We start from the raw sequence: 27,380 nt of genomic DNA, 5'->3' as shown, positions 1-27,380 counted from the left end.
CACTTGGATCCTGTCTCCCCTTCCAGCGCCCTCACGGGAGCAGCCCTTCCAGAGAGCCAACTCGGTGCGGGAACGCGCCCGCAAGTTCACCTCGGGCTCCCCGGCCCAGCCCAGCCCCAGTCCCGGGCCCTGCAGCCAGAAGTGGGAGAACCCTGGCAAAGGCTCCCGGGTCCTGCAGCAGCAGCTCCTGCGCCCCCAGAGTGCCAGGGGCTCTCAGGAGGCCTGTGCCCGGCGTGCAGCGGACTTACCCAGCGGTGCCCGGTGTGGACTCAGCCTGGCGCCACCGGCCCGTCCTGCCTTCCGGGGAGCCAAGGAGGGCTCCGGGGGCCCCCGAGCTGGCAACCCTACGGAGCACGGCACCTCCTCCTTGGAGGCAGAGACTGAGATTGCCAAGCCCCCCGCCGGGAGCCCAGCCTGCCCTAAAGAGGAGGGCAGATCTGTGGGGAGGAGCCTGCCTGGCCAATCGCGGGGCAGCCTGCTGACGTCCCCCCAGAGGCCCATTGAAAACGCCGAGGGAGGCTTGGCCGGCACAGAAGAGCCTGGCGCCCAGCACGCTGCCTCTCTGCCCAGCCGCCCAGCCCGGCCCCAGCCTCCCGCCTGCGGCACCAAGGCCAGCGCCAGCGACGAGGACCCTATGAAAACGCTCTTCACCATCGAGATCAAGGATGGCAGGGCCCAGCCTGTTAGCAGCCGCGTTGTGGGCGCGCCGGGCAGTCAACGAGCAGGTAGGTGCCCGCTCGGGTTGGTGATGCTTGGGTCTCACAGCTTAGCTCCTGCTGGAGCTGCCCGGGAGCAAACGGCAGCTGCTCCTCGGCCGTGTGGGGCAGCCTCTCCCTGGCCCCCCACCCGGCTCTCTGTAGGGTGCTTAGCCTGGGGTTCTTTTGCCATGCTAGGATGCCTTTGAGCAGCTGCCCCATGTCCCCCTCGTCCCCAGGGCAGATCAGTGGGGCTCCCAGGAAATCAGCAGAGCCTGGTCCCGCCCTTGGAGCTGGGCTGGGTCGCCCAGGGCTGATTGTCCCACTCCCCTGCATTGGGTCCCCTGATTGTTCTGCTCCTCGCTGCCGGGGAGGGAGCCCCCCACTCCTGCCCCAGAGCTGGGGAGCCCCTCAGCTCGCTGGGGGTGCCCAGGCCCTCGCTCCCTTCCTCTGGAGCAGGCAGGGGATTTTCTGTGTCCTCCGGGGGGGATCCCCTGCCAGGCCTGGGGGGGGGGGTCCCTGTGAACCTGCCTGCAGAGGCCAGCTGGGCCGTCAGCTGGGGCAGCTCGGCTCTGCAGGGTGAGCCCCAGGGCTGGGGGTTGGGCTCCCGTGCTGAGCCCTGTATGGTGCTGGGGAGGACTTGGGGGGCTGTGTCCCCTGTGGCTGGGCAGTTGGGGGGAGCTGAGTCCTGGGGCAGGCTCACTCGGCTAGCGGGGCGAAGCTGGCTGTCGGCCGCTGCTCTCACGCCCTCCCTCCCTAGAGCTGACGCTGGGGCTGCGGAGCTCGCCCGTCCGGATCACCACCACCACCAGCAGCAGCAGCATCGGCGACACCAGCGGCGTCAGCAATGCCCGCAAGGTGAGAGCCCCTGCCCCGCGCATGCGGCAAGAGAGCCGCCCGGGACGGGGACCCAGCTAGCGCCACCGCCTTGCCGGCGTCCGAGACCTGCCCTGCCCTGCCATGCTTGGTGCTTTGGTGCCTCGCAGGCTGTGCCCGGGTGGGGGTGGCAGCGCAGTCGCCCTGCCCGGCACCGGGGACGGATGCTTCACCCCTCGACCGGCTGGGGCGGGAGTGGCCAGGGTCTGGGTCTGGTGAGGCCTGTGGGTCTGTGCATGGGAGGAAATCCCTGGGCCTCCACTGGCCCAGCTGTGCAACCTGCTCTGGGCCTGGCGGCTCCCTGCTGGGACTGGGGGCTGCGGTGGGTCCTGACCTCACTCTGGGGTCATAAGGGCCAAGTGAGCCCACAAGCCATGGGGCACCTTCCCTTGGAGCGTGACCCCCAGCCACTGCCAGAACCCCGCTGGGCGCAGCAAAGAGCTGCCAGGGCAGGACCCTGCCCAGCCTGGCTCAGGAGGGGGATTCTTGGGGAGAACTGGAAACGCACCCCGCTCCCCCCACCTTCCTTCTCCTAGGGGGTTGGAGCTGGGCCGCCTTGAGCAGTGGCCCCCTGGCCCTTGAGTTCCACCCAGGCGGCTGTGTGTGGCCAGGCACGGGCAGGCTGGAGGGGGTGAGATGTGCGCACCAGGTGTGTGACCCAGGGAGGGGGGTGTGTGTGTGCAGGGGATGAGGGTGGCCCTTGGAGCTGCTCGGAGACGCATGCAGCCGGGCACACGGCCCCTGGGGAGGCAGGTGTCTCTGGCTGGACGTGTCCATAGGGAAGGGGGCGGGCGTGTGCCCCCAAGGAGGGGGAAGGGGTCGGTCAGGCGTGTGCAGTGGGTCATGTGCCCCCAGGCAGGGAGGGAGGTGGGTGGCCGGGCCATGGCCCCAGGGAGGGAGGGGGGCAGGCAGCTGTGGGTGGCCGGGCGCGTGCCCCCAGCAGCGAGGGGGGGTGGGCTGGCGTGGGTGGCTGGGCACGGTTGGCGCTCCCGGCCATGTAGGGTAATGCCGAGCACTCAGGCATGTTGCTGTGTTTAGGAAAAACAAAGGCACCAGGGCTGGGCTATAGCGTCGTTCGGGGCCCAGCGGCTGTGGGGCCCAGGATGGCATCGGGCCTGGCACGTGCCCCTGTGGGTGGCTCCCCCTTGTGGCAGGAGTCTCTGCATCCCCCCCTTCCCCAGCAGGTGCAGCACCCAAGCCGTGGCCCACACGGCCCCTGGAGCTGGTGGATGGGCTGAGCCGGCCTGTCCCTCCCCAGGGCACGTGAGGTGCCTGGGGCTCTGCCCTGTGCCCAGTACCCCTGCGGGGATGGCCCTCGGAGCCTCCCTGCAGGAGCGGCTGGATGGGCTACGGCCCAGCCACCCACCCGCTGCCTGAGGCATCCCAGCCCGGAGGGCATAGCGGGGGGCTGTGGGTTGGGATTGAGGGACGACCGCAGGGCAGGTGGGGAGAGGGAGCAGTGCCTCCCCGGGAGCCACACGCTTGCCTGGGGCAGCTCTTGCCGGGCATCAGGGAAAAGGCTTCTCCCGCGCTAATGAGCTAACGCGGCCCCGTGGCCCGGCTCGCCCTGTCAGCTCTCATTAAGGTATTAGCGTGGCCAGCACAGAGCCGCGGCTGCCAGGTGGGTGCCGAGGCTATCTGCAGTGGCTCGCAGGGGAGAGGGGCAGGAGGAGCAGCTCGCGACCCCTTCCAGGTACGGGGTGCGCTATGGGGCTGGCAGGTGCCTGGCCGGAGGGCCGTGCTCTCAGGTGGCCCTGCAGAGCGTGGGGCTGGCAGGCAGGGTGTCGGGGGTGCTTTATTCCAGGGGCCCCTGCAGAGAGCGCTGTGTGCCCCTGGGCCCCGGAGGGGGCATCCTGAGGGTGGGCGTCACTGGGGCGGGGAGGGCAGCGCCGCCGATCGCTGCCTGAGAACCTGATCTACCCGGCTGATGCTTTATTTATCAGCCCTGTCAGGTGCTCACGGGAGCGCCGCGCCCCCCAGGGTGAGCCGGCTTGTCGGCCCTGTGGGGCTGGTGTTGCCTGCTCGGAGCGCCTGCCGTGGAGCCGCCGGGGGGCAGCAGCTGGCGGGGAGTGGCCTGTGATTCAGCTGGCAGAGAGGTTCGGCTCGGGTGGGTGGAACAGGATGGGTGGGGGGAGATCTGGTCCCTACCAGCGCTGGTCCTGGGCTGTGCACGCAGGCCATGGGGAGGGGCAAAGAAAGGCCCCAGGAGGGGGACGGGGACCTGCTGAGGTGCCCGAGGTGGTGCAGGCAGCTGGGCTGTGTCGGTTACCCTGCTTCAGAGTAAATCCGGCCCACGGAGGCTCGGGGGGCCTGGCCTGGGTGTTGTGTGTTGTGCTGCCTCTGCCCCAGGATCATCCTCTCCTGGGGGGGGGGGGGGGGGAGAATCCGTGCAGGGGGCCGAGGGGCTGGCACCGTCCGGGCGCGGGACAGGAGCTGGGAGCACTGCCTGGCCGGGCGTAGATGGCACTGGGAGTCTGCCCCTCCCCTAAGAAACTGCCGGCCGCTCCCACAGGGTGCAGGGGGGTGGCGCAGCCGGTGCTGGTCTGGGGCAGTTACAGGGGTCTTGTGCAGGGTGGCATGGCGGGGGCTGGGCTGGGGACGTGGGGGGTGCACAGCAGGGCTGCTCTGTCGAAGCCCCTTTCTCCCCGGCCATGCCCTGGTTGGCACCTCTGCTGAGGGCTAGACCCCGGGCCGCAGTTCTGGGGAAGGGCTGGCTCGCACACCGAGCGGGCCGAGTTTCTGCCCTGCGCCCAGCCGTGTGTCCTAGTGACAGCCCCCCCCCTCCCGGCTTGACCACCTGGCCTGACTCCATCACTGCCCTGCCTGCGCTGGGAACCGGCCCAAGTTCGGCACCTTCCCACCCGGCTCCTGTGTCGTCCCCTCTGCCAGGCCCCGGCCGTGCGATAAGAATAGCCGGCCGCAGACAAAGGCTGCTGGCGGAGGCCGGCCCCGGGGAGGGGCAGCGCCCGAGAGCCCCTATAAAGGGCTGGGAGCTCGCAGAGCCCACCGCCTGCAACCAGTAGCCAGCGGGGCTCGGCCACGCCGCCTGCGTCTCAGCCCGGCAGCCTGCGGAGTGGTAGCGAGGGGCCAGCGCCCGTGTCCCGTCCCCGGCCAGCGCCATGCCTGGGGTGCATCTTGGCAGCCTGGACAATGCCTGCGAGGCGACGGTGGAGGAGATCCGGCTGGACCTCCAGGCCTTCCAGCTGGCCACCGAGAGGCGCCTGGAGGAGGCCCTGCAGCAGTTGCAGCCCCTGGCCAGCGCCCTGAACGACCTGACGGAGGAGCACCTGGCGCTGCGGGCGGAGCAGGCCCGCCTCGGTCAGCAGCTGGAGCTGCTCGCGCTCTGGCTGGGTGCCCAGGTTCTGGAGGAGAAGGACCCCAGCACCCTCTTCCTAGAGGCCCAAGATCCCTGTGCCCACTTCGCGGGCACCGAGGAGCCCGGCAGCCCCGTGGCTCATCCGCCCACCTTCTCCAGCACCCGCAGGCAGTCGTCTGGGCACCTCTCCAGGGGCAACAGCTTTGTGAGTCTGCAGGCTGCGGGCAGGGGACGGCCGGGTGGCAGGCGCGCTCCCTGAGTGCCCGTCCCATGGCAGCTTTGGCGGGCGGTGCCCGGGGACCCATCTGCCCTCTGAGGGGGAAGGAGGCAGGGGTGGGCAGATGTGGCTAGGGCAGAAGCCCTGGCCTGCCCCTGCTGGCTGATTTGCAGATCTCCTCTGGGCACCTGACATGCCTTTAATCCCGACCAGGGCCAGGGCAGGCGGCCGGCTTGGAGCTGCCTGGCTGCGGGCCCCCGTTTCTCCCCTCGGCCCTTCCCCAAACCCTGGCCCCTGGGCAAAGGGAAGCCGTTCCTGCGGTGGGGAGCCCCCGAGTTGGCGCCAGCTGCGGCTGGCTGAGGCAGGTGCATTTTCACGGGGGATTAGCTGAGGCTGGGGCAGGAGATTACGGCGGGTTTTTGGGGGAGGCCTTTGCCAGCCGAGGCTGCTGTCATCTGGGGCCAATCCGGGCCGCCTGCCTCGCATTGCTGACATGCCGCAGGGAGCAGCCTGTTGTGCCGGGTGTTGCTGCCTGTCCGCGTTTGTTTGCAGGGACGGCTGGCCTAGGACTCCTTACGCCAGCCCGGAGCCCAGCCAGGGAGCTGCAGCCTCCTGCAGACGCTGGGCCACCACGGGCAGATTCACTGCTCGGGCTGTCCGGACGTCGCTGCAAGCGGGATCTCCCCAGCACGTGGGCCGGCTGGACCTGGGGTGATCCCTGCACAGATAGTGTGCCTGAGCACCAGGCCCAGCGGGGAACAGGCGTTAGGCCCTGCCCCGTGCGTGGTTTCTCGCATCATTGCCCACCCGCTATGGGCCGCAGGGACCAGCCTCCTGCCAAGGGAGCTGGGTGGCCCCTGTCACAAGGGCCGCTGGGAAATTTGGGCCATTGGTCCCCAGAGATAACTGCCCCCCCGCTCCCCCAGCAAGCTGCTGGGCAGAATGTGAGAGGCTGCACTGCCAGCTGTTTGCCCAGCGGGGGGGGCTGGGCCCGAGGGGCCATGTGTGTCGTCCTGCCTGGCCCTCCTGCCCCACCCCGGCCTGCCGTGGGGGGCACCCTGCTCTGACGGGGCTGCTGAGGCTGTCCCCTTGCCCCTCAGGCAGCCAGCGCCGGGGGGCCCGGGCCCTGCTGCTCCGCTGGGGGGTGCTGACCCAGTGTGTGCGAAGGGAGCCAAGCAGCTGTGGCCTCGGCTCCCACCCCTGGGCCTTGGTGTTGCTATTTTGGGCCTGGCCGGCTGCCCGGGCAGCATTAGCTGGCGGGCGTGTTAACAAGGGGCTGGCCCCACGTGACGGTTCCAGAAGAGGCTTGGCTGGCCTAGTTCTGGGCAGAGATGCCAGGGCGGCTCCTGACCCCCAGCACAGGATCCTCTTTCCGATAAGCCTCTTAATCCCCCTGGAAATCCTGCGCTGGAGCTCGTGGTGCGTGCTGACTTCTCCCTCTCCTGCTGCCGCCCAGCCAGGTGCGGCGGGGGCCCGCCTGCCCCGGGCGGCGCTGCTGGGAGGAACGGCTGCGTGATGTGTACACGCTCTCCGGCAGGTCTTGGGCGGGCTGGTTGGACCCATGTGCCCCTGTTAAAGCTGCCACGGGACTCGGCAGCAGGCCTGTCCCCAGCTCTTCTGTTCCCCTGGCAGGGTCCACGTGTCCTTCGAGGTGGAGAGCAGCAATTGGGGCGGGGAGGGAAGGAATCACCCCTTCCCACCCGCCTGCAGGAGCTGCCCCCGTCTGCCCCCCCCCCCCCGGGGCTGGATGTCACAGGGCTGCCGGGCCCCTGCTGGCGTAGGGCCATGTCCCCGGTGTCTCAGATCGGTAGTGGCCCTGGGTCTGAAAGCGTCTGAGGGGAGCCCTTCAGTGGGCCAGACCCCCAGGGCGTCTCACTTCCTCCAGGGGAAGCCAGGCGGCTTCACCACCTCCTCCGACTGGGCCTGCAGGACTTGCCCACTCCCCAAGGATTCGTGCCCCCTGCCAGGCTGGTGCAGGGACGCTCATGCAGTGCTATCAGACCGGGCGGGTTTCCCAGTCATGTGGGGCATAGCAGAGGACGTCCTTGGGTTAGCCCGGAGGAATGAAGGTTAAAGCCCCGGCTGTTCTTGGCAGCCCGGCAGCCAGCCGAGCTCTAGCGCACCCTGTTCGAGCTCTGTCTCTCTGTCCATCTGATCTCCGTCCACTGGTCCCAATTCCAGGTCAGAGCGCCCCCTCCCTCCCCCCAGCCTGCCAACACTTATCCCCCAGCTCCCACCTCCCCGGTCCTTTGTTTCTGAGCTGGGGAGATGCTGCACACCCCCCGTGCTGAGAGGCGGGAAATCTGTGTCCCTCGGGGTCCTTGTTTGCTAGGGGTCAATACCTGGGCAATTGGATCTGCCATAGCAGTCTCACGGGCGCCATGGATATGGGGCCTAAGGCCCAGACAGCTCGGTCACACCCATATCTGTCTCTGCCTGCCCTGAGTGCAAGCACCCCTTTTCCATCCGCGAGGGGACAATGCAGCACGTAGGGGAAACTGAGGCACAAACAGGCCTCCTAAAAACATTACAAAAAATTCCCCCTATGTCATACGTGGCTCAGTGGAAGCCCAGCACTGGGGGACAGGACTCCTGGGTTCCAGGCCCTCTGCCGGCCCTGGCCTGCTGGGGGACCTCGGTAGGTCACATTCCCCCTGTGTATGGAGATGGGCAGCTCTGCTCGCTGCGTAGGGGTTGCTGCGGGGGTGCTGGCAGAGGGCAGCGGCTCAGCATGGATCGTTGCTGCGGGGGTTGGCGGATGGCGCCTCTGCTGGGCTCGCTGGTAGTGCCCGGCTCTGCGTAGCGGGAGCCGGCCAGACGGTCAGACAGTGGCCTTGGCGACTCGGTCGGCAGCGCGTCTCTCATCAGCCCAGAGCGGGTACCCGGCGCGGCGCTGAGGGCACAGGAGTGCTGGGGCTGCCCTTTCTGAGGAGGTGTGAAACCGCACCCGTGGCTGCTCGTGGGCATGCGCCCCGGCACGGCGCCCCAGGGCGGGGAGCTGGGCCTGTCGGCCGGGGGGGCAGCATCAGTGGGTTCCAGGGCCGCTCTTCCTGTGGGGCGGGGGTTTGTCTGGTCCCCGGGCCCTGGGCAGGGCAGGGCAGGGCAGGACGCTCTGGGGCAGGAAGGAGGTTCTCAGCCTCTGGCCCCTCTCATTGCAGATGGAGGCTGAGCCGGCGGAGCCGCCCCAGGCACCGGTGCTGGAGCTGCCCAATGGGATGGCGAAGGCCCAGGCGAGGGAGCCGGCGAAGAGCAAGCTGAGCGCTGAGGAGCTGAGCAGGATCGAGGAGGAGGATGTGCTGGATAAGATGGTGCGTTGGGCCCAGGGGCTGGGCCGGGCCGGGCCTCCCACCCCCGTCTGTCCCTGCCCCTCACTGAGCTAACCCCGCTAGGGTAAATGGCTTGGGTCTGAGGCGGCAGTAGGGTGAGGGTGGGGGTGGGTGAGACTGCGGTGGGGTCAGGGGTGGCTGGGGGGCGGGGGTGTGGGGCCACAGTGGGGTTTTGGGGGGCAGTGGAGTCTGGTGGGAGCTGGCGGGGGGATGAGGCCGCGGTAGGGGCTAGGGTAACAATGGGGCTGGGCGGGGTGAGGCTGCTGTGAGGTCTGAGGTTGCTGGTGCCATTTGCCTTGGCAGCTGGACCAGACGTCGGACTTCGAGGAGCGGCGGCTGATCCGCGCCGCCATGCGGGAGCTGCGCCAGAGGAAGAGGGGTAGGTAACTGCTCGTGGTTCCCCAGGGCTCTGTGGCCAGGGGAGCTGTGGCCTCCCCTGGGGCCCCTGTAGGTGGGGGTTGGCACGGAGCTGTGGCTGGATCTCCTGGACCCTGGCAGCAGGCTGGCAGAGGAGGCTGGCAGGGATCCCTGCAGCACCTGGCCCGTGGAACGGCAGCAGCAGAGGTGACCCTGCTGCTGAGCTGGGGCCTGTCTCGGGAGGGTCAGAGAGCCGGGAGCTGTGCCACCGAAACTCGAGCTGGGATCGGGGACGTCTGGGGGGAGGGAGGGGCGCTCGGCAATGGAGGACAAGGAGTTCCCCAGGGGCCCTGGCTCCTGGGCTGCACAGAGGAGGATGAACGGGGCAGGGCTGCTGGGCACCCCAGAGAGGCTGTGGCGGCTCCATGCCGGGCAGTGTCCATCGCCCCCGGTGCCCTCCTCTCTGTTAACGCCGTCCTGCGTGTGCATTTGCAGAGCAGCGGGAGAAGGAGCGGGACCAGCGGCTGCAGGAGACGAAGAGCCAGGCCGCGGCGGGGCGGGCAGGCCAGGCCACCGAGACCACCACCCAGCAGAGTGCCCAGTCGGCTGACGGCTCGGCCCGCCATACGCTCACCAAAACCGAGCGCCTTGTCCATTCCAGTAAGGGGCCCCGCCGGGCCGGGCCGGGCTGGGAGGCAAGAGCTGCTGCTTGCTCGCACAGCCTGGCCCACTCTGCAACAGGCACAGGGTCATTTCTGGGTGCCTGGCCGTCTGCTGACTTCTCTGCTGGCCATCTCTGGGTGTCTGGCCGTCTCTGCTGGCCTCTTTTGTGGCATCTCCCAAGTTTTTGGACTTGTTCTTGGACTCTCACTCTGCTGCTCTCTGTCCTTCACCGTCCCCCTGGTTCTCACCTGCCTGGTCTTCACTCTGGCCTGGGCTCAGCTGTCCCGGGGCAGCTGGCAGCAGTGGGGCTTGGCGCCCCATCTCTGAGAGCACCTGGCATTCGCAGCCCGCCTGCGCAGACCTGCCCTGCCTTGCCCGGCACTAGGCAGACACTGGCGCAGCCAATCTGCTTGGCTCTGGTGCAGACACTGTGCCAAGAATTCCCTGCTCCCCAGGGGCGCCAGGGACATGCCAGCAGTGCCGTGGCAGGCTAGGGAGAGCTGGGCTAAGCCAGTGCAGTGCTTGGAGCACAGGACTGCATGCACCATGGGGCCTGCACGGGGAGCCCCCGGCGAGCCCAGAGAGCAGGGCCGAGCCTTTGGGGCGACCAGGCATCGAAACTGGCTCTGCCGCTGGCTGACTGGAGCCGCCCCTGGCCTCGCCTGTCCCTTCTTGCGCTTCCTCCACCTGGCGTGAGCTCAGCTGGCCTCCAACAAGCCCTGCTCCGGGGGCTCTGCCGGCAGCGAGGGCTCCCCTCCAGCTCCCCACATCCCTCGTCTCTTCCTCCGCGTGCTGCCGCCGGCTCTTATAGCTCCTTCCTCTTGCCACCTGCCTTCTCCGGCCTACGGGGAAGCATGGCTACATCGGCCCTTCCACCAGCCACTCGGGCTCTCAGCCGGGCCCGTGCCGGCTCCGGGTGGGCCAGCGCTCTCCTCGGCCCAGGCCGGCACCAGCTCTCCTCAGTGCTGAAGCCTGCCTTGGCCTCACGCTACCTCTCTGCTCTCTTCGTTCACTGGCACGGGCCTCGTCTTGGCTGTCTCTGAGCTGCGGGGGGAGCCTTCTCCTCGCACTCGCACCTCCTGCTGTCCGGCCTGGCCCCCCTGCCGCTCTCCGCCCCGCACACGCCATGGCGTCTTTGGACCCTGCCGCGCACGCGGCCCGTCAGCCTCGCCTTCGCGGGTCTCCTCGGGACGGGCTGGCCTCCCTCGGCTTCTCTCCGCGCTCACGGTGCCGGCGCGCTTGCCTCGCCCTCTCCGGGAGCGGGCGCTCTGGGTGTCGGCCTCGCCCCCGCCCTGCCTGATTCTCCTTTGTCTCTTCCTCCCTCCCGCAGACGATGGCACCAAAACCTCCCGCATGACGACAGTGGAGTCGAGCTTCGTGAAGAGATCGGAGAGTAAGGGCCCTTTTCCCCTCCCCGGGCTGCCCTCCTGCCGCCTGGTCGCATTTCCCCCTTCCAGTGCAGGCAGCCGCTTGCCCGTCAGTGCTTCACCCTCCAGGTGCAGCAGCTGCTTGCCCCGGGCACTGAGCCCCAGGGGGCTGGGGGGGCAGCTGCTTGCCCTGGGCGCTGGGCCCTTGTGGAAGCATGCCGTGGCGCCTCTGGGCCGGGCCAGGCCCACGGGAAAAGGCACCTCCCACTTTCTCCCTCACTGGTGGCCCCTGGTGTCTGAGGGTCGTCTTGTCTCTGCAGATGGCAGCACATTCGTCCAGACCAAATCCTCCTACTGCTCCTCCTCCAAGAAGGTGGGCAGGTGAGTGATGCTCTGCGATGCAGCGGTACCGTACCAGCCGGGCAGTGCCTTCTGGGGAGAGCTGCCACGGCTGCTAGCACTGCCTGCGTCACAGCCTGGGGAGGGTGAAGAGAGGCGTGGGAGCTCAGTGTGCAGCCCAGGCCCCCTGGGCCATTGCCCCTCCTGCTGGGACCCACAGGTCTCCAGCCACCATATTTGGGTGTCCTCAAGGGTCAGCGGCCTTGGCTACCCTCCATCCCCCAGGGCAGGTGCTATCGCCCAGCCTGCTACGCGTTGCTGCCAGCAGCCCCCGCCGGGTGTCAGCCTTTGGGGGCCTTGTGATGTCCCCTGCGGCTGGGTCACTGTGGGGTGGGTGTGGGGGGACAGATGCCTCTGCCAGGGAGAGCCCAGGGCCAGCCATTTGGGGATCTCTGAGCACCGTGCGGACCCCACTGGTTAAAGGCTCCCTGGGAAGTGCCTTCCCCAACACACAAAGGCAGGTTTTCCCCTGGTTTGAGACCTGGGCGTGCGTTCAGGGGCTGAGCGCCCTCACCTGCAGCTGAGTCTGGGGAGCTGCAGGGGCTCCTTGGGTACCCCCGGCGGAGTTGAAGTGATCCCAGGGGTTGCTGGGACCCGGCTGAATAGAGGCCCCCTCATGTGCTGAGTCTCTCCCTCCTGCTCCCCCAGCATCTTCGACCGCGAAGACGACAGCAGTTCGCGCCAGGGCAGTCTGGCCGCTCTGGAGCGGCGCCAGGCCGAGAAGAAGAAGGAGCTGCTGAAGGCTCAGAGCCTGCCCAAGACGTCGGCCACGCAGGCGCGGAAGGCCATGATTGAGAAGCTGGAGAAGGAGAGCGGGAGGTGAGGGTGCCTGGCCCGGCAGGGGTGGGGTGGGTCGATGCTGTGGACCGTCGACCAACGCGCTCTGTGTGTGTGTGCCCCCCACAGTCCCCTGAACCCGGCCGTGCAGCGGGTGGCCGTGCAGCGCTCCTCCAGCTTCGGCGTCCCCAACGCCAACAGCATCAAGCAGATGTTGCTGGACTGGTGCAGAGCGAAGACGCGGGGCTATGAGGTCAGTGCCCCCCTTTCTCCTTCGGCTCCTGGCCAGGGACCTGCTCTCCTGCCGCCCCTGGCCGGGCTGGGGCCTGCTCCCTTTCCTAACCCTGGCTCTGCCCCACAGCACGTGGACATCCAGAATTTCTCCTCCAGCTGGAGCGATGGCATGGCCTTCTGCGCCCTCGTCCACAACTTCTTCCCCGAGGCCTTCGACTACGCGCAGCTGACGCCCCAGAACCGCCGCCGCAACTTTGAGGTGGCCTTCTCCTCGGCAGAGTACGTAGCCCTCCCCCCACCGCGCAAGGCAGGCCGGGGCTCGGGGGCCCTTCCCGCTCTGCTGGCTACGGAGGATGGCCATTGCCCTGCTATGGCTGGCGCAGGGGCAGGGAAGCTGCAGGTCAAGCCCCAGCGCCGGGGCTGCCTCTCCTCCGAGCTGAGCCAGCTCCCTGCTGCCCTGCCGTGTGCCAGGGCCTGCTCTGGCCTGACCCCGGGCACAGCGATGTCCGGGCAGGTCTGTACGAAGCCAGCGTGGCCCAGTCCTTAGGGCGGAGATGTCGGGGCCCAACCTCTCTTGCCCTGCAGCCCTCCGAGCACTGAGCGTCGCGGAGTTGGCCCCTGAGCGCACCTGCAAGGGACTGGATGATTCCCCAGACCCAGCCGCCGCTGCCCGCCATGCTGCTGAACTACGACAGTGCCCAGCCTGCCCTGGCAAGCCCTGGGCGCATGGTGCCCCTGCCCCTGCCTCCCTCTTCTAACTGCTTGAACGCTGGCGCGAACCCGGGCAGGCCGAGCCTTCTCAAGCTGCCTGGGCCTGGCCTGGCCTGGCCTGGCCTGGCCTGGAATGGGGGAGACTGGCAGGGGGCCGCAGCGCAGGGCAGCGTTGTAGCCCGGGTGGCTGGGGGCTGACTCCCACCCTGGGGCTGTGGCGCTATTGCAGCTTCCTGAGCTCCCCCTTTTGCTTCTGTTTTTCTGGGGTGCTGAGGAAAGGGAGCGGGTCCAGCTGGAGGGCTGGGAGGCAGCCCCTCTCTTCTTCCTTCTGTCTCTCCATCCATCCATCCATCCATCCACGCCCCATCCCTCCTTCCCTTCAGCTCTGAGCGGGCTGCACCCTCACTGAGCAGAGGCAGGCTAGATTCGACAGTGTGTTCACGGGCTAGGGGGATATGTGTGGGGCGGGGGAGTCTCTGCATTCCCCTGGCCCGGCCAGGCTGCCCTGTGTGGGGTAACGTCTGGGGCCCGGAGGCCCCAGTGGAGTGTGGGTGCCAGCTCTTTTGTCTAGTCTGCACAGGGTACAGCAAGCGGTGGCGCGTGGGGTGCGTGCGCCTGGGACTTCCGCCTTCCTATTAATATGCCTTTTGCCTTAACGGGGACCGGTGCGTGGACCATGAGAGCAATCGATCCCTCCGGCCTGGAAGCCAGGTGGCCCTCCCCCTTCCTCCCCTTCCAGTCCTCATGAGCTTCCTGCACCGATTCCAAGCGGAGCCGGGCGAGGAGGGAGCCGGGCCTGGACTGCCCTTCCCCTCCGCCACCCCATCTATATACGCAGCTATATAGAGAGCCGCTCCGCTCTGGAATCTGCTCCTCAACCGCTGGTTGGCGCCAGATCACTTCACTCCCTTCTCCTCCTCCTCCTCCTCTGTCTCGTTCTGTCCTTCCGCTCTGTACCTCCTCACGCCTGGACCTCACGCTCCTGCACCTGTGCCCCCCGGTCATGCTTGTGTAGCCCCGATTCCTGTTAGTCTCACAGTCCCGGTAGTGCAGTGGTGCCCGGGAATGCGCCCCCCCTGTCTGCATCGCGTCCCCTCCCCAGAGCATGTGCAGACTGTGTTGTGTGGTTATGGCACCAGGGGAATGTGAATTGGATTGATACATTTCTCTTGTTCTCTCTCTCTTCTCCCTCCCTCCCCCTCCTCCCCCCCGACTGGGCTGTGATCACTCGCTCCCCCTTTCTCCCCCCGCCCCCAGGAAGCACGCAGACTGTCCGCAGTTGCTGGACGTGGAGGACATGGTCCGGATGCGCGAGCCGGATTGGAAGTGTGTGTACACATACATTCAGGAGTTCTATCGCTGCCTGGTCCAGAAGGGACTGGTAAAAACCAAAAAGTCGTAGCCTATTTACACCCCCAGGAGCGATGGTGAGAATCTTCCTCTCAATCTACTGCCCCCTCCACCCCCCCACGGCTTGGCAGCGCCCTCGGCAGGAGGGGGTGGCTGCGCTGTGCTGAGTTCGGGGCTAGCGGGCAAGGCAGGGGCCGGTCTGACAACGCCTGGTGCGCCTGTGCGGTAGGTGAGCCGTGCATGGCAGAGGGGGTGAGTCCAGCCACACACAGGATAGGAGTGAGGGGCCAGGGGCCATAGCCCCCTTCCCAGGAGAGCAGGGCCAAAGGGGCTGAGCCGTTAGCTGGGCTGACTCTGATGTCCGCCCGGGTTGTCTGTCCAGGAGTGCCGGTGTCTAGAATGGGGCCGGGCCAGATGGGGGGGGGGGCAGGACTTTGCAGGGGGAGCACCCCAGCATAGCGCTCCAGGCCCAGAGTGAGCCGGGGCTGATCCGCAGCCGGGAGGAGCCTGCCCTGAATGGCTGCGTCAGCTCCTCAAATCAGGTTTCCCTCCCCAGCTCTCTGGGCTCGGGGTGGGCGCAGTTGGCTGCTCAAAACGGCCCTGCACTGTCTGCTGCAGCCTGCTATGGACTGAGGGCTGGGAGAGCAACCCCCCTGCCCCCCTCCCCGGCCAGGCTCCCTCCCATCCCCAGCGCTCGCTGGGCTGCGGTGGCTCTCCTCGGGCAGGGCCAGGGGGCTGGTGAATTCCTGGGCCAGGTACTTCCTCCCGGTCTTTGCGTCCCCCCGGAGCAGCGTGCTCCGCCCCGTCGCCCACCCCGAGCCCCCGGCTGCAGGTGTCCGGCCCCGCCGGGAAGGCTGAGCCGGGGTCAGGCGAGGTGAGCGAGGCGTCTCGCGGCAAGGTGCCTCCGAGTCATATATGGGCAGGAGCCGGGAGCCTGGAAAGTGTGACTCAGGCACGTCCATCACGCTGCTCCTTGTTAGTGTTTGGGCCTCGCTGGGGGCATCTCTGCTCCTGCTGGAGCCTCCCCCGGGCCATGGGCCCCACGCTGCACTGAGCAGGCTGCAGGCTAAGCTATGTCTTTATAAGGGCAGGGATTGTCTCCTCGGGCTGCCTCAGCTTTTCCATCACAAACCCGGCTGGGCCAGTGCGTGGGGGGAGCCGGCTCCCTGGGGCTGCGTTTCCAGAGGTGCTGAATGCCCTGCCCCCCAGCTGGAACCCAAAGGAGCAGCGGGTGCTGGCCGGGGGCCCCTGGCCTCCAATCCCAGCAGAGCCTAGAGCGACCCCGCAGTCTGCAGATCTCCCTGCAGTGCTGGCTGGCTGCTGGGGCGGGGCCCAGGGCTGCAGGGTGGGGGGCAGGGCGGGGGTGGCAGGAGCCTTTAGCCCATCTGCCCACCCAGTGGCTGCTAGCCCCAGCGCTCAGTGCTGAATGGCCGTGGGGTGAGCGGCAGTGGCACCGTGTGGCCCCGTAGACCCTGTGCCAGCCTCGGCTCCTAAATCCCCTCCCCATGCCTATGCCTGCAGGAAAAGCAAGCAGGGACTGTTAGCCACTTTCTGCTAGGGCCCAATGCCTGGGAGCCCCTGGGCCAGCGAGCCCCTTTCACTTCCAGTGCCAGGGGTCCTGGCAGCGGGATGGAGCTGGGGGTGGCGGTGGCCTGGATACTGCATTTGCACCAAGCCCATGCCCCCCGTTGGAGCAGGAGCATGTTCTGCCCTAGGGCGTACGGCATGTGGGCAGGGCCGAGGGCTCCCTTCATGCAGATCAGCAGGTGTTGGCCGGGCAGGCAGGGGCAGAGAGCTCTGAGGGCAGGGGCATGGCACGGCACAGCCACCTCAGCACAGGCTGCCACGGTGCCCCCCTGTCCTGCCGGTTCCCTGCCTGGGTGGGAGCTGTGCTGCTGCAGCTAGGCACAGGAGTGAACAGCAGCTCCAGCTGTTCTGGACAGGCCAGCGTCCCAGCCCTTCATCTTGGCACAGCACGTCGGGATCCGAATCTGTCTCAGCTGCCCACAGCTGACTTACCTCCCCACCCCGCCAGCCCAATGCCCTGGACTGGAAGAATAAAGCACTGCTGGGGGTGTGTGATGGGGTCAGCAGCACCCGTCGGGGGGTTGGAGCTCTGCGCCTGAGGTGCTGTGACCTTGGGCAAGCGGGGCCTTGGTTTACCCATGGGCAGGGGGGAGAGTGCTGGGTGGGGGGGGGCAGCAGGTGGAGTTTCCTCGCTGGAAGGAGCTGAGGATGGGCATAGGCAGGGTCACTGGCTGATTACACCCAGCAGCCCCCACCCCAGGGCCAGCGGCCCAGCTCCCTGCCCCATGCAGGCAGAGGCTGAGCTGGGTGTGGGGTGAGACTCCTTGCTCTACGGCATTGAAGGGCTGAGGTTGGCAGAAGGACCTGGGGCCTACTCTCCGCTTGGTTGGTGCGCTGTCATTTTAACTGCTGCCAGCAGGAGGTGCTCCCCAGCCCCTGGGAGGGGAGCCAGTGTCCCCCCGTCACCCTGCAGGGCTCTCGCTATGGGGATTTCCTGCTGCAGGCTCTGCCCCTGGATCTGAGCAGCACAGAGAAGGTCTGGCCCCCCGGCTCCTAAGAAATCAGCCATGTGCCGGCAGAAAGCCTGCCCTGGGTGCCGGGGGTGTGATCAGCTGGGCTCTGCCAGGGTGCTCGCTGGGCCGTGCTGTGCACGCACCGGGACACGGCTCCTGCTGGTAGCGTGGCCCGGGATCTCCCGGCCCCCCCCCCGATAGCACCAGCACTGCTCCGTGCTAAGGCCCTCGCTGCCCAGGCAGACACGGTTTCCCAGTGAGGTGGTGGGGCCCTGTTGCTGCTGTACCCCCAGCTGCCCACTCGGGCCTGCTCCTACCTGTCCCCAGCCTGCTGCCCATGCTCTCAGCAGAAGGGGCCGGTGGCCGGGGGGCAGAGGGATCCTTTGTCTTCCTCCAGCACTTCCACACAGGGACTTCGCAGCGCTTGGCAGGCGCGAGCCGCCTCCGCCCTGGACTCCCGCTCTCACCCCGTCACAGCCCGGGCGTGTGAGCTGCCGCTGGCTGCACCATGAGTCTGTGTCAGTGTGTGGGGGGGGCCCTGGCTCCAGGTCTGAGCTCACCCCACCAGCCCTTCCTCCCTCTGAGTGGGGTGTCAGCTCCCACGGGCCCTGGATGGATGGGCCTGGAGGGACTTGAATGCGCAGCTCCCCCTAACTGCAAGCTGGGCAAGACATGGCACTGGGTTACCAACTCGGCCCCATTCCTCCAGGGCTGTCGGCTCCGTTTGCTCCAGGCAGGGCTGTTCTCTCTGCAGGGTGACTTGGCTTCTCTGCAGTCCCACAGTTCCCTAGTGTTGCCCATGATTTATCCATATGCCCCATTAAACGTCACTCTGCCCCCCCCCCCCACTGGTCCCAGCTAGTTGAGCTGCTGCCAGAGCCTGGCCACTTCACCTTTCCTGCACCACCGGCCATGGCCGGGTCGCTATTGACAGAGCAACGGCTCCCAGCAGAATCTGCCCCTGAGCACCCGGGCGGGAGCTTTGGGCGACTGGGATCCCGCAGGGGGCAGGGTGTGGGCCATGCTCAGCCGCCCCCATGCATCTGCCTCTGCTGCAGCTTCCCCCTACACCCCTCTCCTGCGGAGGTGGGGGGCACTGTCTGCCCAAGGGGCTGGCACAACAGTAATTCTTCAGCAGAAGTGAACCCGCTCTCAGCACTTCCCGGGGCTTCCACGCCGTGGCGGAGGGTGGGGCTGGCAGGCACCCCACGGGCTGAGCCCTGACTCCTTTCCCCACCTCCCCTGCCGCGTAGCTCTCTGGGGGAGGCAAGTAAGGTGCTGCCCCCCCTGGCTGGAGGCTGCTTCTGGTGGGGTCAGGGCCTGGCACCCTGGCCAGCCTCCAGTCCCACGGCGTTGGGTTATCTGCGCTCTCACCATCGCAGTGTTGGGGGGAGGGCAGCCTGGGCGATCGTGCTTGGCTCCTAGCTGCCCCCCAGCTGCCTCTGCAGTTCGTTTTGCCCCCGGTGGGATTCCTGCCGCGGGCTGCTTGCAGGGAGTGAGCACAGCCCGCTCTCACCCCTTGCGGCTCTCGCAGAGCTGAGGCCCCAGGAACTCCAGCTGCCAGCATGCAGTGCCTCCCCGGGGGTTGAGCGCTTGCTGGGGTGCACGCCAGGACCCATAGTCTCCACGGCCTCCTCTTGCTTGGCTTGGGTGGAAGGGAGCAGGTGCTGCCCATGCGGCCCCTGGAGAAGCAGGGCCCGGGCAGTCCTGCTGTAGCATGTCTCACCTATGCCCAGGGGGTGTGGGGTGGGGTGGTCTGGCAGGGCCGTCCTGTTACTGGGTGGGAGCCCCACCAGGCCTGGGTGCAACCTGCAGCATCAGAACAATGAAGGGCAGCCGGCCCCGGGAGCTGGTGCTTGCCCGGCTGTGTTGGCTCTGTCGTCCCCAGGGGCAGCCCCTGTAGCGCTGGGGCCACAGCTGTGCCCAGCTGAGCAGCAAAACCAGGCTCCTGCTTCATCGTGCTCTGCAGCTGCCTGGGGGCTGGCTCAGGGAGCAGGAACGGGGCTGGGGGGAGTGAGCCAGAGCAGCTGAGCTGTTTGGTGGGGTCTGCATCACAGCCCCACTGCCCGTGGTTCTGCCAGGGTGCACCTCCCGCCACCACTGCCCAGGACTGACTGGGCGCTGGGGGCTGAGCAGCCCTGGAGGGCGTCTAGCCGGGCCCTGGGTGAGGTGTAGCGGCCTGAGGTGTGGGGGGGGTGTTCCAGGCACGTGCCCTGGACTGCCCATCTGCACCCCCTCCCTTCCCACTTCCAGCCCCAGCTTACGTCCCACCCAGGCTTAAAATCCTGCCATGATGTGGGGGGCGAGCCGCAGCGTGGGGCTGATGGCGCTACAGCCGCTGCCAGGAGAGCTGCCAACAAAGAACTGGGCTTCTCAGGCCTGGAGGGCTGAGGATGAGTCTGGCAAGGCTGGCACGTACCCATGGGCCCCAGGCAGCAGGGCTCAGGCTGGGGCAGGGCTGGGGCACAGCCCAGCGGGCAGCCAGCTGCGTTGGTTACTGACGGGCCAGGATGCAGCTTCCTCAGCCACCGGGGCCGGCCTGGTTTGCTCCAAAGACGCCTGTTGGCTTCTGGGGCAGTGTGGGGGTGGGCAAGCAGTGCCAGCTGCCTTTGGAGGCCTTGGGCATGAGGCTGGGGGGACACTGACGGGCTGGGCTGCTGGGGAAAGGGACTTGCCCACCAGTGGGTGAAGGGGGCACGGGCTGGTGGCAGGGCCCTGCTGCTGTGTTCTCAGCCGAGGGTGCCAGCTGGGCACAGCCTGCCGGTGGCTGTGGGGGGTGGATGGGAGGTTGAGGGGTGCAGAGACAGTGGGCAAGCGCCAACAAGCTGCTCAAAGGCAGGGTGGGGCCTGTGGTCAGGGTCTCATTGTCTGCTCCCTGCCCTTGGGCCGAGTGCTGGCTGCCCCCAGGGCAGGCCCTGGAGCTCAAGCTGCAGGCTGCCCGCAGTCAGGGGGCTGCCCCACTCCTGTCCCGGTGGGCAGGGGGGGTGAGGAGGCAGCCTGCTGGGCCGAGCAGGGGCAAGACAGGAGGTGCGGGGGGAGCCTGGAGGGAGTAGAGGTGGGGCAGGCCGGCGCTGGGGGAGGGACAGCACTTCAGCTCCCCTTTCTACGGCTGCATCCCCGGGTGGGTTTGGGCAGGGTTAGGGCTGAGGGCCCGTCCCGCCCCAGTGCCACAGGCTGGAGGCGAGTGAAGAGGGCACTGGGCCGTCTGGGGTCTCTGCAAGGGCACTGCCCCGGTCCTGGAGCTGAGCGGGTGGCTCCGGCAGCTGGGGCAGGAGGGCACCATAGGGCCAGGGCTCAGCTGGGGGGCTGGGCTGTGTGAGGGGGCAAAGCAAGGAGGGCGGTGGGGTCCCTGGCTGGCTGGGGGGCCAAGGCTCTGGGCAGCGGGGCACATGAGCAGGATGCGGGAGAAGCTGGGGGGGGGCGGGCACACCACCCGCCTGGGAGGGCATTTGTCTGAGATGTTTGAAGGGAGGGGCTGATGCAGCAGGGTTGCCCGTGCCAGCTGGGCCCCGAGAGCTGCTGGGAGAGCAGGGGGCCCTGGCTGATGTGCTGGGGCCCATACAGCATCTGAGCAAGGCCTGCTGCTCTTGGGTGCGGGGGCCAGCCAGGTTTTCAGCAGAGGGAGGGCACCTGGTGCCCTTGGATGGGGGGAGGGGGGTGGGATCTGAGCAGGGAGGGGCTGCGTGGGCTCAGCAGGGCAGGGTCCGGCCCCCTGCCGGAGGAAGGCGTGCCCGGGGGGCAGCCTGCACCATGCTCACTGCCCTCTCCCCGCAGGATGCTGGTGGACTGCGTGCCCCTGGTGGAGGTGGAAGACATGATGATCATGGGGAAAAGGCCGGACTCCAAGTGCGTCTTCACCTACGTGCAGTCCCTCTACAACCACCTGCGGCGCCACGAGCTGCGCTTGCGGCAGAAGGAGTTCTAGCGCCCGCCCGGCCCGCCCCTGCTGCCGTGGGCACGGCTGCAGCAGCGAAGCCGCCCCTGCCTGCCCCCCTGCCTGCCCGCCCCACGGGGACTCTGATGCGTGGCGAGGATGCGGCCCGACCCCCGGGGCCTGTGCAGACCGAGCGATCAGCCCTGCGCTGGCGGCAAGCTGCCCCGTCCGTCCATGCTGCGAGTGCCCTCCACGGGCTCCTCTGCCCCATGGCAAGCTGAGCCCCCTTGTCTCCCTGCCGGCTTGGCATGCTCCCCCTCCCCCCCGCTCGCTTTTTATAGCATTGTTTTAAGTTATTCATTTTAAAGGAATCGTTTTTACGCTGCGCAATGCCTCCCTCGCCCCCTTTCCTGGGCTGGGAGAGCCCTGTGTGTCCGTCTCCGGCGGTGTCCGTGTGTCCGAGGCTGGGCCCAGTCTGTCTCAGCCCTGGTGTATGGCTGCTTGGATCCATCCATGGGGGGTGGCAGTGCGCTTGCATGGCGCTGTGGATCTCTGGCCGGGGGGGGCGGTTGTGCCCAGGGTGAAGTGGGGGGTGTGGGAGTACCCCGCTTCCCCCCCCCCCCCGTGCCCCTGGCCTGGGTAGCTGGTCTCTGGATACAGTGTATCTGTGCATGGCAGGGTGCCCTGCCTCGGGGGGCGGGTTGCACTCCTTGGCAGGATGGAAGGGTGCCCCTCACGCTTCCTGCTTGCAGCCCCGGACCCTGCACACCCCGCATTGTGCCCACACATGGGGGCTGTTCCCCCCCAGCACTCTGCTGCCCGCTGTTCACTCACCCGCCCCCAGGTGGCACCACTGCAGCCAGGACACCTGGCCCCTTTGCCCCACGGAGCTGGCCGGGAACCTGGCGAGGGAGGGGGCTCCTGGGTGCAGGCCCGTCCCACTGGGGCAGCTCCTGGGGGCTGGGCTTGACTCCTTTGTCCACTTGCTGCCGGGCCCTTTGCTCAGCACCGCTAGCTGACTGTGTAGCTGTTTCTACACCTGCATCGAGACATGTATCGACACCAGCCCGACAATAAAGTTCTGTTATACGGGGCCTGGCCTCTGCTCCTTGCCTCCCCTGGCGCGGGGCTGGTGCCGCCCCCTCCCACAGGCCGTGCTGCACCCCAGAGGAGGCTGCACTGTGGCTCGGGCGGGGGGGCTCTTACTGTGGGGTGTATTGGTGTCTGAGCCCCCCACATCCCCGCTGCTCTGGCTCCCAGGAGCAGACACTTGTCCTCCCCCACCTTTGCTGGCTGCTGCCTGCGGCCACAACCCCCAGCGCAGGCTGGGCTGCGTTAGGTCCTGGCCCCCCCATGCGGGAAGGCAGGCACTGGGCGGGGAGCTGTGATTAGCAAGGGTCACGGCTGCAGGAGGCCGGTGCCCGGTGGAGCCCCCGCGTGCCCTGCAGGGCTTGGCTCCCTGTTTCCGGGACACGGGGCAGAGCCGGACGTGGCTCCAGCTCTGATGCAGGGCCCAGCCCCAGTGAGGGGGCTTCCTTCCCTCCACGGGGGAGCCAGCAGGAGGCAGCGATGGGAGTGGCCCCTAGGGCCCTGTGCCTGGTCTGAGCCCCCCAACGCAGCCCTGAGGGGCTGGAACCGGCAGCTGGGTGGCAGTGCTGGTTCCCCTGGCCCCTCCTCCGAGCCCCGGCTGTGTGCTGGGGGGGGGGGCAGGGGCAGTGCTTGCCGTAACGAGCTGGGCAGGGCTCTGCAGCTGCTTCGCCCCTGCTGGCCCGGAGCCCAGGGAGCCCAGCCTGCGATGGCCACCAGCCGCTCCCCTCCCCCACTGGCTCAGGCTGTGCTGGGGCGGCTGGCGGCATGGCACGGGGCCAAGAGCCGGGGCAGGGCTGGGTGCTGGGAAGGTGGCAGCCCTGTCGTAGACGACACACTGCCGCACCTGGGGTGAAGGGCCCAGGGCCAGATTAACGCAGGGGCTTCAAGGGCAGCAGCCCAGGGCCTTGAGCTAAGCGGGGGGCCCACAAAAAGAAATCCCCACCCCCCCCACGTGACATGGGCCCAGCGCCCTGGCCAGGAGCAGCCCCCTGCGACGGCCGCTCCTCCTGCCCCCCTCCCACGCGCCGTGGGCCCCGCATGTCTCGCGTGCCACTGCTCGCTGACCCCTTCTACGTTTGCAGACTGACACGGACGCGCAGAACGGCTTTATGTTATTCATTAAAAGGCAAGGTTAGCACAGTGTTCATCGCCTGCATGCGATCAATAGCTGTGAGCGTTTCGTTTTAAATTAGGAAAAGGACTTGTATAAAGTACAATCACCCCGGGCCAGAGGAGAGGCCTTTACTCCAGCCCTTGGACCGTGGCGGAGATGGCGGCCCCCTGCCCTCGGAGACTCGGCTCATCCACCCTCAGCTCCCAGAGCTTTCAGCTGAGGGCTTCATTCTGTCCTTGCAGGCAGGGGTCCCACGCACAGCAGCGCTAGTAGGCTGGTCCTTGCGTCTCTGGCCTGGGGCTGGTGCTGGCTTGTGGGGAGGGGGAGGCAGCAGTGAGCAGGGGGAGGGCAGCTGGCCCTGCCCCGCAGCACGAGCCCTATTATCCTGCCCCTGGGGCTGGTACAGAACATCCTGTGCCCTGAACAAAGCCCCCTGCGGGGCAGAGGCTGGGTCACACCTACCGGTGGTGTGGGGAGGGGATGAGTGCACAGCTCCATGTGCATGCACACGCACACACCCCGTGCACACTCATTCCAATGCACCCCCTCCCCCATGCACGTTTGGCTGCTCTCTATAGATCTGGGTGTTCCTGGTGGTTGGGATCCCGGGCGGACTCGCTCTCGGCTGCAGGAGCTTCGGGGGATGACGTTCCAGGGGCCTTCTCCTTCGGTTGCTGGGTGGGCAGAGGCCTAGCGGGGGCGAGCTGGAACTCCTCTGGCACCGGGGCATCGGGCGCCTCCTTGCGGTAGAACCCCAGCTCCTGCAGCAGCCGGTTAATCTCCTCCCGGCTCATGTCGCTCAGGGGAATCCTCTGCAAACGGACAGGGATTGCAGTGTCGGATCTCCAGCCGGCCCCGGCACCCCCGGCCCTGGTGCTAGTCACAGCTGGGCCAGCATCTCGTTCCTCTCCCACGGCTAGTGCCCAGGCTCCTGTCTGCCCAGCCCCATGGGCGCCTGTGGCTGGGCCGGCACAGGATGGCTTTCACGGGGTGATGGTAGAACGCAGGCCCTGCTGGGACAGGCAGCCCCCCCAGCCAGCCCTCCTGCCCCGCTCCCCACAGCGCCCCCTGCTGGGAGAGGCTGGGGCAGGAGTAGCCAGGCGCTGCCCCCCGCCAGCTCTTACCTCTAGCTCCTCGTATCTGAAGCTGAGCAGCACGAGCTCGGGGTCGGCTCCGGGGAGATGCTTCATCACCAGGTTGTGGCTGGAAGGTGCCTTAAGGATCCTGGCAGTGAGGGGGCTGGGCCCCGGCCTGGCACCAGCTCCCCGCTGACCGTGGCTGGGGAGCCCTAGGCTCCTCCGTGTCCCTTGGGCTGGGAGAGCAGGGCCCGGCCCCTTGCTGGCGTGGGACTCACTGAGCAGCCCAGCAGAGCCTGGGCGCGATTCTGGGACGACACCAGCCCTAGCTGGTCCAGGGAGGCTGGGGCTCTGGTGGGAGGCGGTTTGGGGTGCGGCATCTCTGCCTCCCTCCCCCTGGGCACAGGGTCCTGACGCTATCTGAGGGTGAAGGGAGGGTGATCTCAGAGCCCCCATCCCCCCGCAGCTCTGGACACCAGCCAGCTGCCCCCCCAGGATCCACCGCCGCACCCTACAGCGCTGGGTATGCTGGGCGGGTTCGCGGCAAACGGGCGTTGTTAGGCTCCTGGGTCAACACGCCCCTGGGGTGACAGAGAGCTCTTGGCCCAGGCTGTCTGCAGACTCAGGCGGGCGCCACACCCGCACTGACACGCAGGGGGTCCGCTGCCTGGGGGGCTGGAATGTGAGCTTGGCTCTCCGAGCCAAATCCGGGGCTTGCCAGCCCCTCCCCAACCCCACTGCCTCAGCCCAGCCCCAGAGCAGGGAAGGATACTACAGAGGGATGTCCTCGGTGACAAAGGCCTTCACCTGGAAGGGAGCAGAGTGTGAGCACCTCCCCCAAAATACACACCCCCAGGGGCCAGGAGGGCCCCCCCCCCCACCTGCAGAGCCCCCAGGGAATGCAGGACGAAAGCAACCACCCACCCTTACCCCCGCAGGGCAGGAGTTGCCCCCGCTGCCCTGGCAGAGGGGTTTGGCAAAGCACTGATAACCCGGCACGGGCATGCGGCCTCCAGCACGGGGAGCGCCTGGGGTAGGAAGAACCCTGGGAAGAGACGAGGGAGGGGGTGTCCCAGTCCCCTCTATGGGGCCTGGTGGAGGGGGCCTGTGCCCCAGCCCGGGGAGCAGCAGCACTCACCTCCTTCAGGCGGTTCAGCCATCATCCTCCACAGGTCTGTGGGGCAGAGAGCACAAGAAGTGAGAGCTGCCCCCAGGCTCCCCACAGCTTCCCCCTGCCACCCCACAACCCCATTGCAACCCTCAGAACCCCCCCATTGCCCCACACACCCTCTTACCCTGTAATCCTACGACCACCTCAATCCCACAGCAACCCTACCCAACCCCTGGCGCCCCCTCCATCCCCACCCCCTCTGACAGCCCCACAACCCCTCTGTAGGGCACCTCCCCAGGCCCCAGGGCTAGCTGAGCCCCATCCTACCCTCTGTCCTCCCCACTGCCCCCCGTCCACACCCCGCTGTCCACACCCCCCAGCAGTGGTCCTTCTATCTGAGCACCTCCCAGTTCGTCATGGGTTGGAGGTTGTGCAGTGCTCGCACCTCCAGGCCAGAGATTTGCCAGGGTCCCACAGGGAACCAGTGGCAGAGCCGCCTCCCCCTCCCCCTCCAGTCCTCGGCCTCAGCCTTGGGCCCCCTTCCTCTCCTCCCCTGGGAAGGGTGGGCTGCTCCTGGCTGCCCTGCCCCTCCCCACCCACCTGCCTCCAGGGTCAGGGCACCAGGGGATGCAGAATGCCTGGTTGCCATGGTAATAAAGCATGCATCAGGTTGTCCTAGTAACAGGTCATGTTAGTTGTTTCCAGGGGAACTCATAGTAAGGCTCCACTCCCTCCCCCAACCAAAGTTTTGGGGTTCGTCCCCGCTAGGGCTGGGCCTCTCCCCACCTGCCACTTGTGTCTGGTCTCCACCACGCTCCACAGACTGCTGCTCCCGGGGCAAGGGGAACCTGCCCCCAGTTTATCTGCCGCCCGCTACAGAGCCTTGGCCCTTTCCCGGCTTCCCCTGGATCTTGGGGGGAGGGGGGGCGTGGATGCTGATGGCCCCCCAAGGAGCTGCAGAGGAGGAGACTCTTGCTCCCTGGCAGGAGCGAGGAGGCTGGGGCGGGTGGTGCTAGGCTACCCCCTCCCCAGGTACCAGCCTGGCTTTGCCCGTCAGTGCCAGCAACCAGACACGAGCAGGTCCCGCCCAGCCCCCCGGGATCAGCCCCCCCCAGCTCCTCGGGTTCCAAGCACTCGCCCAGCAGCCTGCTCAGGGCTTGCCCTGGCTCCAGGGGCGGGAGAGCCAGGGGAAGGACCCTAGAGGTTAAGACACAGGTCGGGGAGGCAGGACGCCTGGGTTCTAGTCCTGTCCTCTGTGCCTTCAGCTTCCCTGCGTGGCCCTCCCCCAGCATTCATCTCACGCTCTTGGGGAGCCCGTTGGGGTGCTGGGGAGAGCGCTGGGCTGGCCGCCCTCTCCTCTGTCCCTATCCCAGCACCTCCTCCGAGCACCCCCTGAGCGGTGTCTGCACCCTGCCTGGCAGGGCCCCTCTGGGCGGGCAGGGTTGCGCTGGCCTGGCCTGCTGGGGCGAGGGCCTAGGGGCACTTGTACCCAGCCCATGTCCCAGCCCGGCCCCCGCTCCCTGCCCCACCCGCTGTCCGGTGCTGTCAGCTGCTCCACAGCCCCCACGGCCTCTCCAGAGGTGGCTGCCCGGCAGTGCTGGGGAGGTGACCCGGGCACTGGCAGGGTCTTTACCCGGGTGAGTGGCATGGCCGCCCCCTCCCCCATTGTTCACTTCTGGCCCGTCTGGCTGCGCCCCAGGCCGGCCGCTGGCATGAGCCGAGCCGAGCCAGGCCAGTCTTGGGGGGCTGATCCCAGGCTGCTCCCCCCGCATCTTGCCTGCGTGCCCCGAGCCACCCGCACGCCCCACGCCCCGCTCCGCCTGCCCCCTGCCCCCGATCCCCCCCTTACCTCCACCTTGCCCCGGGCCAGCCCTTGCAGCTTCCCCCAGTCCGGCTGGTGGGCGCGCAGCGGCGCCAGGAGCCCGGCCAGCAGCAGGAGCAGGCGGCGCATGGGAGCGGAGCGGAGCGGGGCCGGGCGTGCGCGGGGCTCGGAGCGGAGCCTGCTGCTGCCTGGAGCCGGAGCCGGGGCCGCTGCCACGTCGGTGGGCGGTGATGCAAGCCGGGATCGGCCTCAGCGGGGGGGGGGGGCTCCGGCTCCCGGCCCCTCCCTACCGCTCACGGCGCTGCCCGGACCGCTCCGGCCCCACGGCCCCACGGCCCCCGGCTGGAGCGGGGGGGACCCCGCCAGCCACACGGGCAAATCGGCCCCACGTTAACCCAGGACTTGGTCCCAACGAGAAACCTAGGGGCATAACCAGTCTGGGACCGTGGTCAATCCGGAGTGAGAG

The 27,380-nt window shown here is 67.8% G+C and overlaps 2 protein-coding genes across 6 annotated transcripts in view; one reads left to right on the top strand and one right to left on the bottom strand.

Moving 5' to 3' along the window:
• Positions 1-21,710, top strand: part of SMTN (smoothelin) — a 44,030-nt gene extending 22,320 nt beyond the window's left edge. For 3 of the 5 annotated variants that reach the window (XM_067550187.1, XM_067550185.1, XM_067550186.1), the window contains exons 11-21: positions 27-725; positions 1,456-1,553; positions 8,263-8,412; positions 8,734-8,809; positions 9,283-9,447; positions 10,781-10,843; positions 11,138-11,198; positions 11,865-12,035; positions 12,123-12,246; positions 12,355-12,506; positions 20,603-21,710. In XM_067550187.1, the coding sequence (XP_067406288.1) occupies positions 27-725; positions 1,456-1,553; positions 8,263-8,412; positions 8,734-8,809; positions 9,283-9,447; positions 10,781-10,843; positions 11,138-11,198; positions 11,865-12,035; positions 12,123-12,246; positions 12,355-12,506; positions 20,603-20,753 (1,910 nt within the window). In that variant the 3' untranslated portion in view covers positions 20,754-21,710. Of the gene's footprint in view, positions 1-26; positions 726-1,455; positions 1,554-8,262; positions 8,413-8,733; positions 8,810-9,282; positions 9,448-10,780; positions 10,844-11,137; positions 11,199-11,864; positions 12,036-12,122; positions 12,247-12,354; positions 12,507-14,195; positions 14,366-20,602 lie in introns of all 5 variants that reach the window. The other 2 variants (XM_067550188.1, XM_067550189.1) reach the window with 2 other exon arrangements.
• A 1,172-nt stretch (positions 21,711-22,882) lies between these two features.
• On the bottom strand, positions 22,883-27,071 carry SELENOM (selenoprotein M). The gene is made up of 5 exons (XM_067550299.1): positions 26,942-27,071; positions 25,120-25,155; positions 24,754-24,788; positions 24,030-24,108; positions 22,883-23,717 (listed from the first exon to the last, which is right to left on the bottom strand). The coding sequence occupies exons 1-5, from the start codon at positions 27,041-27,043 to the stop codon at positions 23,478-23,480; spliced, it is 492 nt and encodes a 163-aa protein (XP_067406400.1). The 5' UTR covers positions 27,044-27,071; the 3' UTR covers positions 22,883-23,477.
• Between the last annotated feature and the right edge of the window lie 309 nt (positions 27,072-27,380).

This window comes from Emydura macquarii, unplaced genomic scaffold (genome assembly GCF_026122565.2).
Source record: "Emydura macquarii macquarii isolate MOO-44397 ecotype Brisbane River unplaced genomic scaffold, CSIRO-AGI_Emac_v2 contig_1254, whole genome shotgun sequence".
NCBI classification, from domain to species: domain Eukaryota; kingdom Metazoa; phylum Chordata; order Testudines; family Chelidae; genus Emydura; species Emydura macquarii.
This window is presented reverse-complemented; position numbering and strand designations above follow the sequence as displayed.